General features: G+C 38.5%; 1 protein-coding gene across 1 annotated transcript in view; it reads right to left on the bottom strand.

Annotated features, from left to right (window-relative positions):
* Positions 1–13,157, bottom strand: part of man1a2 (mannosidase, alpha, class 1A, member 2) — a 71,202-nt gene extending 58,045 nt beyond the window's left edge. Inside the window, exons 1-3 of the mRNA XM_077579607.1 lie at positions 12,709–13,157; positions 10,293–10,821; positions 4,533–4,794 (exon numbers count right to left, since the gene is read on the bottom strand). Coding sequence (XP_077435733.1) covers positions 4,533–4,794; positions 10,293–10,606 — 576 coding nt within the window. The 5' untranslated portion in view covers positions 10,607–10,821; positions 12,709–13,157. The remainder of the gene's footprint in view (positions 1–4,532; positions 4,795–10,292; positions 10,822–12,708) is intronic.
* Between the last annotated feature and the right edge of the window lie 2,087 nt (positions 13,158–15,244).

The following is a 15,244-nucleotide window of genomic DNA, read 5'->3' as shown; positions in this document are numbered from 1 at the left end:
CAAGAATTTTGAGTTACCTTTCATTATTACTATAGGAATCATTATATATTATCTTTATTACCGTTACTTATTATAGTTATTTTATTGGTGAATAATTTGTCAAAAATAGCACATACATGGGACCGACTAATAGTATAGATTTTTTTTTTTTTTAATATTAAAATGACCAAAATCTCATATGTGAGGTATCGGACCTTGCCCGTGATATACACGGCCAATGCTGGTTTCGGCAGGGCCACCACAATTTGGCACCTGGTGGTCCACCCAAAAGATGGACTAAACTTGTGGATTTTGCTGCTTAATTCATATTCCAAAAACACAATATTAATCAGAATGCCGTGTTAGTGGGAATGCATAGAACATATTATTGTAAAGAAAATTTCTGGGATGACTTCCCCTTTAAAGTAGTTTTTTTTTTTTAATGGATGTTATTTCCAGTATTGTAGAGTATTTTTATAACAAACCTGTCAATTAAATAGTGAATTTAAAAACATACAGCTGTGTACAAAAAGGTCCCTTCTTCTCAGTTAATTTGTCTCTCGTCTTGAAACAGCTTTCTTACAATAGCAATGTACAGGATATTGTATATTGAAAAATAGTTGTGAATGATAATGTTATAGCTGAACTTAGATTTAAATATATTTTTAATATATCCTTACACAGTATTCAAACCAGAAGGACTGGACTAGCATATACAGAGTAATTGTCCCTTGACTTTTTCAGTTTTGTTTGTCTGTTGTAATTGTTTTTTTACCCAAAAAAACTGTTGGGTCCACCATGACTGCTTCAGCCCAGACTCACCTCTGAACCAGCAGCAATGAACTGTGACATGAAGATGAACCACAAGTACAACAGCACACCATTTCCCTGGTGCTGCAGCCCTGATGATAAAACAGAGTAAAGTACACTCGTGCGTCACTCATAGTAGCAAATAAAGAACTCAACTATCCGTCAAAATACAGCAGTAACTGAAAATTACATCAATAGTGTGTGCTTAAACAAGTAAACAGGTACTCACGAACACCAGAGCACATGCACAAGGGAAGCAGGTTTGGGCACACGACTAATAGGCAATCTAACTAGCCTCTTAATTGTCCGTAGCAACGTCCAATCACAGTGCCAAAACAGCTTCCCATTTCTAACCATGACAAAACCTTTTTTTTGTGAGTGTTGATAGCTCTGTGTACATGTATACATGTAAAAATAAAAAAAAAATCTGATATACTCTTCAAGACCATCACCACTGACTTTACAGCTGCTGTCAACATAGACCACAAACTTGACAGACGCAGAGTGTACATACCTCCAAGGTTTCTAAAACATTAAAATCCAGGCATGATGGGGAGACATAAAAATCAAGTGAGTCTCTGAACGACAGTGCTATGTATGCATTCTTCTAGAGCAGGAAATAGCCAGTGTGCTGAGCCGTGGCAACATATAGTTTGACAGCACTTTTGCAATGCTTTTTACAGTGAGAACTAAAGGGACATTTGGAGATGGAGGTAGCCTCTTGTGCAAGCCATTCCTGCTCCAAGTGCTGTTTCAAGAGACATGATAAGAGTTAATTATGCAGGGACCTGTGCTAGTTAGAGAGAAAGTAAGAAAGGACAGACCAAATGGTTCAATTTGGCACAGTACTGTGTCTGGCTGCCTCACTGTTGTCACATAGACTAAATGACAAGTTCAAAATGTAGTCAAGTGATTACCCCAAATTTTGTTGTTGAAAATCTTTTAATTAATGGAACCCAAAAACCTGACAAATAGCTGATTGCAAAGGGGCTGATAGATTTGATCAACACTCATCTTTTTTAGTACTGACCTGGTTGGCAATGGCTTCTTTTTTTTTTTTTTTTTTTTAAACTAAAAAATTATTTTCAATTTATTATCAATATTATATGAACGTTATTTTGCACCTTTTTTGCCTCTGTATTCTCGTTTCTAACTTCAATAAAATGAAGATCATGATCGGAGATGAGATGTTCCCGTCCCACTCCGTCGTCCGTTAGAGGGATGATTGGCAGGTCTCCATACCCTTCTTATGCTTGTGTAGTGCTGTGCGATCATATTACGACATCATTCGTACTATTATATAAGAATTGCGATCATGCCATATAACTCTAAAGTGTTTATACTTATGTGTAGAGTGTGTTGGGTTAGCCTTATTGCTACCCTTTGCGTCTGAGCATTTAAACTCTGATCAGCTCAACAAAACAGCCATAAAGTCCCATACTCCAAGCTTAAGTAATCGACTGCCAGTCGATCCCATAGTTACACTAATGTAAAACTATGGTTACTCGTGGGTTGATTGGTCATGCCCAAAGAGGAATGGAGGGATTCCATTATTCCCCCAAGACTTTTCACTGGACGACAGAAATAACAAATACCTCAGGCGCGAGACTCTCGCATGCAGTTTAGCAAACGACGGCTGACTGCACGCCCAGCACGGTAATCATGCTGATCTTCCTCCAGAAGAATAGTTTACTGCTTTTGCAGAACTTATGCACTGTTCTTGTTGCTTTACACAACTGTTCCTTTTTGCACTAAATTTTTATATATTTAACATCAGAATTTGTTCAAAACACCTATTTTTCTGTAAACCTTTGTTTATATTTTACATCATTTATTTATTTAAAAAACATTTGTTTTTGTAAAAAAAATTATAAATAAAGTACAAATAAGAATACCGTCGAAGCACTGGATTGATAAGCAGTATCGTTAAGAGTAGTAGTATCGATACAATCTTTACGATACCCAGCCCCTTAACCTTGTTCTGCAAGATTAATTCTCACGGTATTTGAGTTCACAAACGCCATCATGTACCGAGCATGCTGATTTTCATCGATCCGACCAATCACAAACCAACATTGAGTTTGGGTTCGGGATATGCAGCTGTCACGAAAGTGCCGAAGCCATGGGAAACAAACAAACCTAACATAGCGACACTGGTGGACAAATGTATGGACGCTGCAAATAATTGTGTTCTTGCAGAATTACTCCGTTTCCTGCTTGAAGAAGAACAGCGAGAGGTGCTTCGTACATTTTTATCTGGTAAAGATGTTCGTGCTTTTTTTTTTCCTACGACGACGACAACATTCACACCGGTTGCCGTGATTGGTCAAAACAAAAGTTTGTGCATTATCCAATCAACTAGAAGTACTGGCCAGCAAATCACAGTGGAATAGTCCCAGATTGATATTGTGGAGAACTCCCTTGAGTGAATCATAAAATCAATCTGGCTGTTGCCAGGTTACCCATCCCTAGCTGTAAGTGACAAATGATGATAGACACAATAGGAAGCAAAAGACACGAGAATATTTTTTTTTATCATCTTCATAATATATATCGTTATATCACCCAGCTTTACTTCTATCCTTGAATAGAGGTAATGAGATTTGTTGTTGAGCAGCCTAAAAACAAACAAAAATAAATAAATTCATTATCAGTCGCACCATAATTTTCTACATATTTTTTCAATTGAAAATCTTTGTTATGAAGTTACTGAAGCTGTTCAAGTGAAAAAAAATTACTTAAAAATAATTTTGTACTTGCTCAGTATTTGGTGTCCTACCAACTGATCCAATATGAAACAGTAGAGAACGTTGCGACATTCAACAGTCCCCTACGAACAAAGGGCTGAGTGAACTATATTTATTAATGGCACACTGCAGGAAGGTTTGATTTAATGCATATACCATTTTTTGAACGGTTTTGGACAAGTTTAGTTTTGGGTTCACATGTTAAACTCCTGAACCATTTTTTGTGAGAACAACCCATGGATAGACCACCGAATCTCTTCACACACGTGTGAAGTGAAGCAGGCATCCGGTGTTGTTTTTTAATGCTTTGCGCAGAAGCCCTTGATGCGTACGAAACAGAGGCCATTTTTTTTCCCTCCTGCCACCGTTCCAAATACAAAACAATAGGCGAATTTAGGTCTCATCATCTTGTGACGTTGACCGTCAAAGCACTTTAGGATGGCATGTTGACGCCTGCCTTACTAAACTTGGTACAAAAATTTTAAGGTTGCACTGCGACTACAAATAAATAAATAAATCCGATAGTATAGCCTATGGGTGACATTCACACAGAATCAACCAAGCCAGCTACTGTGACTGTACTAAAATGTGAACTACTTTTCAAAACCTTTCACACCAGAAATGGGTTATTTAGAAGCTCAGTAAACAAAATCCAGACACTGCGGCCCACCGGGGAAATCCCCGGTACCCCCGTGGGTCAGTCCGCCCCTGTGGTCAGCACGCTTTTATGCGTTTGGTCGCAGTCACAAAAATGCAGATATAGAAAGCATGTGGGCTTTCGTTATTAGTCATCATTTTAGCTGCGTCTCCTCAACTGTTACAATCACACAGTGATGACAAATATGACGAGCCAATGCACAACCAGTAGTCCCCCATATATTGAAGAATTGCCTCACCAATTTGGGAACCCCAGCTAAAAGTACCAGAAATAGTACCTACTTTTTCTTACTGAATACAAAAGCAGAGGTAATTAAGGAATACAACGACTATTCATACCTCTCGAATCTTGTTCCGTTTCTCTTTGACCTCAGGCTCGAGAGGCTCGCCATCGCCAACGCCCACCACCTTGGGCATGGGCACGGGAGGCAAGGGCTTCGGCCCTGCGTCCTTTTTCTTCAGGTCCTCCACCACTTTGCTCTTCTCCGTCTGGATCTCAGCCTGCAGCTCCTCACGTGACTTTCTCAACTTTTCTTTGGCCTCCTGCAAGGCCCGCTCGTGGTCAGCACGAATCTTGTCCCGGAGGTTCTCCTCGTCCTCTCTATGAGAAGCAGGGAAAACAAGTTAAGAGAATATCCTCTTCACTCTGGCAGATAATTAGCCTTCACAAAGAGCAGCAAGCAAGCCTGACACTAGATAAACAGTGTAATTGGGCAGAAAGGTATCTTTGTGGTGAAAGCTAATTAAATGAGTAAAGAGCAAATACATGCTGTTTGAGAAATCAGCACGCGGCTGCTTTAGAGATGAAAAGCTGTACAATTTAAAACAAAACTTTTGGACATTGTTCCTTGAATATTATCATACACACATATGTGCCTACACAATTAATCGAAAAAGTATTAGGAGGTTCCACTCAAATGTAAACAGTCAAGCAAACATGGCATTGGTTACCCACCCGCAGTTCAAACATCTCCCGCTGTTCGGGAGTTTACACAAGATTAGTATTAAGTCTTGAGGATAGCTCAAAATAAATAATAAATAAACACACATGCTAACGTTAGCTTAGGCTGTCTGTTCCAGCTCTGGTTGCTGCTTTATTTAGTATATAATCACAGTCACCACTTGAGAATAGTCAAGTGAAATAATGTAAATCTGTTAGCCTTGTCACAAACAAAGAAAATGGGCTTTCTTAATGTGAAAGAGATACACACCTAGACACTAATTTTATGATACTAATTTAAGTAATAATTGTAAATTCACATGCAGATCTCTACTCATGTCAACTACCACCTCTGGAAAATATCAAAATAATGGCCACAGTTTACATATACATACACCTTGACACAGTTTGGCTTTCGCCACAGGTGCTTCTACTCAACAGGTGGAGACGAGCTTGTTTACCTGCCAGTTGAGTAGAAGCACATGTGGCTTAAGTTGTTGCTGTAATGTTTGCTCTTGTTTTTACTTTTTAGCTGTGTTTTTTGGGTCATCCTATTGAAAGACCCATGATCTGCAACTTAGACCAAGCTTTATGACACTGGGGAGCACATTTATTTCTAAAGAATATATTGGGGGATTGAGATTCCATTCTACCTTGCACTAGGGATGCACGATAGCTGTTTTTTTCCCCCCATCGATACCGAAAACTTCCTGCTCCTCCATACTGATACCAATAACTTTTTTTTTCGTAAACTAAAAATGTATCTGTTGTTGCAGCCTACAAGAACAATACATTATAATCCCGCATCCTACTAATGTAGCGGGGTCAGAGGATGACAAAAAAATGGTCAACGACAACATACAGTCACATGTTTTGCTACACAGTAAATTTCATAGAGTAAATTTTACTCTAAAAAGACTATATTCAGTCCCACTCTCAACAGAGTAAACGTTTACACTTGGAAGAGAGTAAAATACTAAAATAAAACAACAACAATAAAACGCTCAAGGGTTGAGGAATGATCCCACAACCATCCACATGGAAGATAGCCATTCTACTACTTGAGCTATGCTAGACTTATTGTTAGCCAACATGTCCCAAAGGAGACCAAAAATTGAGATATATGAGGATTTCACAAGACACCTGCAATATATTGACACCGAGTAGGAGTGGCATGGGTCAGTGGTTAGGTTGACCAACCTGAAGGTTCTGTGATTGTTGCTCAACTGTTGTTTTTTTCAAAATATTTTACTCTTCCAAGTATAAAGTTTTTACGCTGTTTAGACTGGGAGCGAACATAGTCTTTTTAAGAGTAAAATTTGCTCTACAAAATTTACTGTGAACTTTCTGAACTCTTGTCACTTCAGTTCAGATGCGCAATCTCAAAAGCTCTGATGCGCAACAGTAAATAAATATTGATAAAGTTGTTTGCATTTTTTTGTTATCAACCCCACTAGTATTTTATATATATTTAATATTAATACTTCAAAGAATGAATCACTGACAAAATTATTAGCAGTGACATTTCAGCAATGCACATCACACACACACATTTTAAATAAACACAGGACTTCGAAGATTGTAGTGCTAACGGCCATTTTCATCTGATGACATTTTCAAGGACCAAAATAAAAACGTATGACTAAAAATAAATATCTCTCACCATAGCTGCACTTCAACGAGCCATGGTCGTTTGTACACACACACTAAGACACAGTATCATTTGGTTTAATGTAACTCGTGCTTGGTAAATATCGTTGGCTATTTCTATTCAAACCTATCTAATGTCATCTGGCAAGGGCCGTATGTTGATATCAGCAAAATAGTACTAGAATTTAAAAATCTACAACAAAGCACAAAACTAAGAATGTTCCTTTGTCTTACAAGGGCAGAAAAACACATGCATGCAGCAACTATGTTTTCTTCTTGCATCAACTATATTTTCTCCTTTTAACTTATTGGTTGTTCCCATTTTTTTGCCAAACTGTAAATACTGCAGCTGAGACTAGTTTATTTCACGGGATGAATAAAGTATCAATTTTGTTGCTATTTAGTGTTACAATAAAGTCCTACTTTTACAATCAATCACCCTCAGATGGCTCCAGCGTGACATTGCACAGCAGGAGTCCTGCTTCATTGAGGCTGAGCTGACCCAAAGTCCAGTATACGACCCTAGAAGGGTCCACTGTGGAGGGGAGACCTCGTTGTCGCAAGTTGGAGGAACATCCAAAACATAGAAAACATGTAATGTAGGCCTGCTTAATAAATGTTTACCCAAGCATTGTGTATGGTGGTTTGAATGTTAATACTTAATAATGCTTGCGATTGCCACTGTGGTTGCAGATACCCATTTTTTTTGTAATCTTATCTTGAAGCAACATTTTTGACAAATGTAATGATATTTGCTTCAAACACTATTTTTGTATGTTAAGTTTGAGTCAAAACAGCAAAAAAGTTTTTAAGTTTACCATCTTTAAGTACATCACAAATGTCCTACTGGGCGACAAAGGTCTGTGAGTGTTTGCGAGGGTAGCTCTTGATTTTTCAGTCAGTGTTTTTTCAAAGTCGCAAACGGTTGCAAAGACGTTGGCCAACAGTTTAAATGGTCACAAACACCTTTTCTTGTTGCCAGCATGTTCAAAATGTCCTTGTGACAAGAAAAACTCCAGAAATTGAGTATTAAGGCCTTCACGCTGCCGATGCTTGCCGCCCTCACCGCCCTCACCACTAGACTTGCCCTAAACAAAATGCTGGAATGCAAACTGCTAACAAGATGTTGCACTGCCATTGATTTACTTTTGTAGCCTGCCAGGCAAACGAAGCACAAAATGATACATAAGATTGCATTGAATATGATAAATGTGCACACTTTAAGCCTTGTATTTGATTCAGGGGAGCTGTGATGCTGATTTATGGCTATAACGCAGTACCCAAGTGGTTACAGTGAGGCAACGCTAACAATAACTGGCGAAGCAATAGCAGGCCGGCAGCAGCTTGTTTGATTCCATAGTTCTCAGTAAATGTATGGAAGATGAAGTGAAACAGCTTTTCGGTTTTACTTTACAGACAACACTATGCACAAAAGCTACTTATCTTTTCTAAATTTGACCTTTACGTGAAAATGCTAATGTCATACAGTGTAAGGTTCGTGTATGACATACATACATACATACATACATGATACTGCGGTCGCATTGCAAAAATTCAGATACGTGTCCAATGTAGGACCACATATGAAAGCGACCCAGGTCGTACATGAAAAAAATCGGAATTGAGTCGTTCATACTGACATAAAAAAGTCAGATACAGGTCGCATTTGAGCAAAATAAATAAATAAATAACAACCAGCACAATATTTTCAATTATGTGTAGGTGACAATGTTTTTTGCTGATAGGAGTTCACATTATGGCAATACAATCCCAAATAATGTGCCGATCGCTTTTATATTTTCACAGGTTTAGGTGGACAAGAGTAGGAATGTGTATACTGCATAACGCAGGTTTTAGTGACGATTGGTCACTGTTTTCAGACATGGGTGACAATAGAACGTGACAAAACAAGCCAGGATAATTGCAATGCTTGCCACATTCCCTCTTGTGATGTGGACACCTTTCATATAAGTGCCCATGTTCATCTCAATCAGGCGGCTCTTTAACGCATTTGCTCCCAAAAACGTATAAATACGTTCTATTTTAAATATTACCAACTTCCCAAAGACTTTTTTTTTTTTAAAGAGTTTTTTTTATGCTTAAGCAAGCATACATAAGGCTTTGACGGCAGCATGTGGCCATGTTGCAAACAAGTTCATTTATCCACAGTTCTAAACAGATTTGAGAATAATGATGAATCATAGCCATATTCTAATGCTGATTGCTGCCAAATGGAAACAGATAGAAATATATATTTCCTTTGGTAGGTTTTAGGGCTGGACAATAAATCAAATGAATTCAATTAATTGTCATTTTGAAAATTTAATCGCTGAAAATTTGCTAAATCGTGGAATCGAATTTTGTCTTCTGGATTATTAAAAGTTGTTCTTATGTTGGGTTACACGTTATTGTGAATTGTAATTTTTCTATGAATGTCAAGTTTTTGTTAAAACTGATATAGAATAAGTATACCTTATTGTTGTATGAACATTTTGCACAGGAATTATTTTTGAATGAATGAAACCTTTAAATAAACATTTGTTGGGTTTATCAGACTAAAATCAAGTAAAATCGTACTCGTCCTGAAAAAAATTGCGATTTTATTTTTTGTCCATATCGCCCAGCCCTAGTAGGTTCCATGTTTTTATAGAACACCGATACCAAGTACCAATATTAATTGTACTTTTGATACAGAAAATCCCCCCCTCCAAAAAAGACAGATCATTTTAAAGAAATACCTATATAGACTATCCCAATATAGAATTTCTCCTTAAAATTGAAAGACGCATTTCTACGTTTTTGTTTTATGTTTTTTTAAACTAGAGCATACAGAAGGTTTTGATGCAGACTTTCAAATGCAAAGAACGGTTGAAGAAATGGTAGTATTACACAAACAGCCAGCAGAAAGCAGATCAACCAGGGCCATGTTAAAAAAAAAATCTCTTACTCACATTTCTAAATAGATTAGTAAATAATGATGAAACTAAACTATATTCTAATGCAAATTGCTGCAAAACAGAAACAGATAGAAATTTACGTTAATCTTTCTTTTGGTAGGTTCCATGTTTTTACAGCAATAGAACACAATATTCTGTGGGCCGTGCAAAATCAGTCAAAATACAAGTAAGACAGCTGGGAGCGAAGGGGGTTGCTTTAGTGAAAATGGCTGGGAGTTAATCTTCCAATTTAAAAAAATAGAACATATGAACAATATGAACAAAAAAATTCTCCATCCATATGACCATTTTCCATTATTTTTAAATTGCCAGTTTGAAAGCACAACACCCAGAGCCTCTAAAACTCCGGCCCCTGCCACCCATGGCAGTTTTTAACCACCTTGGCGACATCAACTCCAGATATAGAAGAACCTACCTCAGAGTCCCCAGACTTTTCTTGCTCACAGGAGGCATGTGAGTGAGATTAAAAAGCTCTTTGAAGTATTCTCCCCACCAACTCATTGTCTTGCATTAAAGAAACAGTAGAAGATTTAAAAATGAAAAACACTTTACCTGTGTCTGTGTTCATCATGTCCTCCCTGACCGTGTATGACCACCTGTCCCGAAGCGTGCTTGCCCTCTTTGGGCGAGTCGACGTGTGGGATGAGTACATCCTCCAAGCCCAGGTCAAAGCGCTTGTGCTTGGAGTTGTCAGGCAAGAAGAAGAAAGCGCCGAAGCACAGGGTGATGAAGGCACTGAGGATGAGCAGCAGGATGAACTTCTCAGAGAGCCTCAAGGTAGCGCGGTGGTGCGGAAAGGAGGAGGCACCCGGCGACAGCGTGGGTATACGGCGCCCAGAGAGCGGTAAAAGCGCCGGCGTGGTCATGTCGAGGGTTGCTGAAGGGCTATCGAGCACTGGGACAGGAGGGAACGAGGCGGGAGGGAGGGCAGCGGCAGCCGTCACGAGCGCCGCAGGTGTCGTTTGTTGCAGCTGCTTGACTTTATTATCTCATGCCTGTGCTGCCAAGTCCAAACATCAAAAGAGGAAGAGGTCCCTCAGTGAAGGACTGACTGGTGAGCAGGTAAAGAGTCATCACCATTCTGAAAGAAAAAAACAAAAAAACTTAACTTTGAATTTAACATACTAATTAACATTAATAAAACAGGATTTCCACACAATCACAAAAAAAATATTGGCATCAGTTTTTTTTTTTTTTAAATACAAATGCCAATCTAGAGTTTGTTGTTAAATGTCTTAAAGCATTAATGCTTATTGGTCTTTCAAAATGTGGAAGTTTTTTTTTTTAATCTTAGAGACAATAAACTTAATTTTACCCCCCCAAAAAAGAACCTAAAAACACATTTATTTGTTTTAATGTTGAACAAAGCATCTCATAAAGTTAACTGAAATTTTAAATAAATAGTTCTCTGAGATTAAAATGGTTTTACCTTTACATTTTATCAACCGTCAGATTTTGAAAAAAGGCCGACACCAATATTCATCAAAATCTGCGCCGATACCCAACCTGGTCGATAATCCGTCTCTGCCTAATAAACACTGCCTAAACTTAAATTGCACGAGAAAAAAACATCTTTCAACAACTACGATTTACAAAACATGATGCAACAAACTGGTTGTTTTTCTTGCCTCTATCACACGAGGATCAATCCCATAGGAAAAACTAATGGACTTTGATTCATGCAATTTACAAGAGCACAAACAGGGCCCAATGACTTTGTGTTTTCTTTATATTTATTCATTAAGCTTTAAGCAGTTATGTTGCAATTAGACCTCGCAGGGAAAACACCAACTGGCCAGTTACACCCCCCCCCCCAGCCCATTTCAAGCGGTGTCATTTATACAGTTACGCTATATTTCACTTTGTTTACATTTCATAAATATATTTTATGTTTACATCTTCTTTAAGACTATAACAAAAACTGACCTAAGTAACAGACTTCAAGAAGAGCACCTTGCGCCATGCAAGAAAATTTGAATAAATGAAGCAGCTGCCCCTGAATACTTTCCATACAGAAAGGCCTTAGAGATTATTTTTTTTAAAGAAAAAAAGATGCATCGCTGAAACAGAAATTGTCAACTTCGTAATTCAGCAAACTGTAAATGATAGTGAAAGCTAATGATGCATTTTGCTCTGATGGTTGTGCATTGTCCAAAAACCCGTTTTCCCCCTATTGTGCCAGATGGTACTAGTTAGCCTCAAGCACAACATGAGTAGCACAGGGGGTCTATTCTAAAGAAAAATTTAACCCCCCCCCCCAAAAAAAAAAAATAAGCTCAACCGCGATGGGACACTGTGACTCACAATACATCAAAAATATTGGGCCGATATATCTAGTATTTTCTGAGGTTCAAATGATCATGATTAGAAAGGTGCACATGCATTTTGGTGATGATTTATGTCAGTTTTCGAACACGAAAAGACATTTAGCTTTTATACATTAAACGTTTTAGATTTGTCCCATAGGAAAATTGAGAACCACTACATTCGATGCACAGTAATGCTATGGCAAACCGACAGAAGCAGATATTTGCAGGAGTGATGGTGTAAATGGATTCGGGCAAAACGCTTAGCGGCTCTTCGGGTTTTAAAACACACATGATCGTGACGGTGCATGCAAAGCAGACGTTTACTTCCAATCCAAGCGTTCATTAAATGGATGGATGAGTTAGTAATCATGATGTGAGTCGCTACTTAAGAAACACCAACGCAGGCGGCGATAACAAGCAGAGACTTTAAACCAGTAGCCAAGGTGTGAATAAAAAAATAATAATAATAAATAAAAAAAAGAATAGCGTTATCTGGTCAAGGTGATGCAGTGCAGTCGTTCGTTTCGTTGTATGACGTCTCCTCACCAGAAGTTCATTCGTTGACAGTTCCATTCTAGCTGAGGCGATTAGCGGACTAGCTAGCTACCATGCTAGCCTGCGAGCGGCTAATACCCGTTTAGTAAAAATGTCTTACTTACCGGGGGGAATTCAAAGGGGGACGTAAACTGAAGAAAATAATAAATCCGCACGCACGTTTAGCGTGCTGACATCATTGCTCGCAGAGTTGAAGGCGGCGATGTCCTACGCCAAACGGTCACAGACCGATGGGCTGGCTCCGTTAGCTACGTTACTAGGCTGCTAATACTAGTCTGTCTTGTGGTGAGCCCAAGCCTCCGACAGAGGCGGTCTTTAGTCGCTGTCGTGCCGCATCACAGCCGCTTTCATTTTCTCGGCCAAAATCTCACTTGCGTTCCGATATCCAGGCCGCCTGGACAAGGCAAGTGATGCAACCGATAATTTCATGCTGCCATCAAACAATTGTGCGTTGGCCAAAAAATAAAGGGGGAGGTCGCTCGATCCGGCCTGAGCCGTGGACCGACAGTCTGAAGCTTCCCTGCTACTGTTGCCGCTCCTCGATCACGCTGTAACCGTGTTCTAGGAACCGTCTGACAATTGCATGAGGTACAACATGCATAAAAAGAAAACTACAATTAAGCAAGATTACCGGATCACACTGGTGTCTGAACACGTACAACAACTAAGCATATGTTGTTTTGATGTCACAATATTTATTTATTTATTCTGATCCTAGAAACAATCAACGCATAATTTATCTTTAGCGCCCTTTCATTAGAAAGTGCTCTTATACCTTATTCCTGACAACAGTATGCAGAAATAATATTAAATAATATTAATACTAAATTAGATTTATATGGCGCTTCCTCTTGCCTTAGCAGTTAGCACACTCAAATAATATTATTTAAGTAGTAAATATCATCTGTAATGATAATCATTAGGCTATACTGTGACATTGACTTCAGGTTCAGGTGTCATGACTCAAATTAGCTCTTGATTAAGCCATTAGCCTCGAGCTTCATATATTTTTCCATCCTGCACTTTGATTGTTTACTTGTTTTGATTTCTTCTGTGGAATTTAGTTTAAACATCACTTGTGCAAAACTTTAGCACCCTTTTATTGGAACTAGGTCTGGGCTCTCTGGCTCAGTTGTCGCAAAAATCAGTAGTGGGCCATGCACAGGGTTGGTTACTTTTATAATGTATTCAGATTTACATGTTATCTGTTTCAAAAATGTAGTTAGTTGCATAATGTTAAAGGAATGTAATTTGATGACTTTTAAAGTGTGTGTGTAGAATTTAGTGCCATCTAGTGATGAACTAGTAGAATGCAGTAACCTAAATTCGAAGCGTGTGCATTTTAAAGCACGAGCACTAAACCAAACTTCGCAAGCCTACCACCTTTTGCTACGTTCGTGTCGCTGTTCATTTTAGCTTACGGCTCTAAGACAGTGGTTGTCAACCGCGGTCCTCGAGTACCCCTCTCCAGCCTGTTTTCCATGCCGCCAACACAGGTGTTTCAAACAATCAGCAAGCTCTGCAGTCTAACGATCCTCAGCTGTGTTGGCTGTGGGAGTCTGGGAGACATGAAAAACAGGCTGGATAGAGGAGCAGGGTTGAGAACCAGTGATTAAGAGACTTTTTTGTAGGTCTTGGGCTCTTTCATATACTGTACCTCCATGTTTTCGTACAACTTGTTGAAATGTACAACCGGGGCTGCTTCGTTAAATATTCGTAGTGGGTGCTAGTGAGTCTTTTTTTTATTCATTTTTAATCTCAACTCAACTTTATTTATAAAGCACTTTTAAGCTATCAACGCTGCACACAAAGTGCTGTACATGTAACTTTGCCGCGGTTACTAAAATGTTGCTATTCTTTGATGAAAAGTTACCAGTCTGTGTCCGTGTTTTAAACCCTTGAAGCTTTCCATCCAACTGCTTCACAAAACGATGCAGCTCGTGAGGCTTCATGTGCGCATAAAAAAAGGAGATCATAATTCAGTTGGAGAACAACAAAAACGTGGAATTTTAAAAAAGCTTCTGAGACTAGTAGAAAGTTATGAAACATGATGGAGTTGCACCAGTTGTAACATTTCATGGCATATAGGCACATGACGCTATATCTTGGAGAGAGTTTGTGTGTTGTCATGTTTTGTTTTGTTTTGTTATTTTGATTCCATGAATAAATGTATTGTATTGTATATGTCAAGGGAAATTAGCCAAGTTCCATCAGGACAATAACACAATTTTTACACAGATTTTCCTTGTCTGTTCATTAATCGCCGACACATGAAACATGTATCAAGACAGCGAGGCTTCATACATCATCAATATTAATATTAATTAAAAATACTAGTAATTTCAAGTAACTGACAGGTGATTCTAGGTAACATATGACAAGTTGAACCATTCTGGTATGGGAGAGATGCTGTTTTTTACTGAATATAAAATTCATTTTATGAATGTATATTTTTCTGAAATATTTACACATAGGCTACTGTAATTTCAAAATATATTTTAAAATCTTACGTACTCTCTGGAGTGCCTTCGCTTAACGTATTCCCATTTCATTTGAGAACCACTGACTTAGAGGATAGGAGCTTTCGAATTCTACAAATGTTTAGGAAATGTGCTTGTATTCCACCTTTAGCAAAAGGAA

This window comes from Vanacampus margaritifer, chromosome 11 (assembly GCF_051991255.1).
Source record: "Vanacampus margaritifer isolate UIUO_Vmar chromosome 11, RoL_Vmar_1.0, whole genome shotgun sequence".
Lineage (NCBI taxonomy): Eukaryota > Metazoa > Chordata > Actinopteri > Syngnathiformes > Syngnathidae > Vanacampus > Vanacampus margaritifer.
This window is presented reverse-complemented; position numbering and strand designations above follow the sequence as displayed.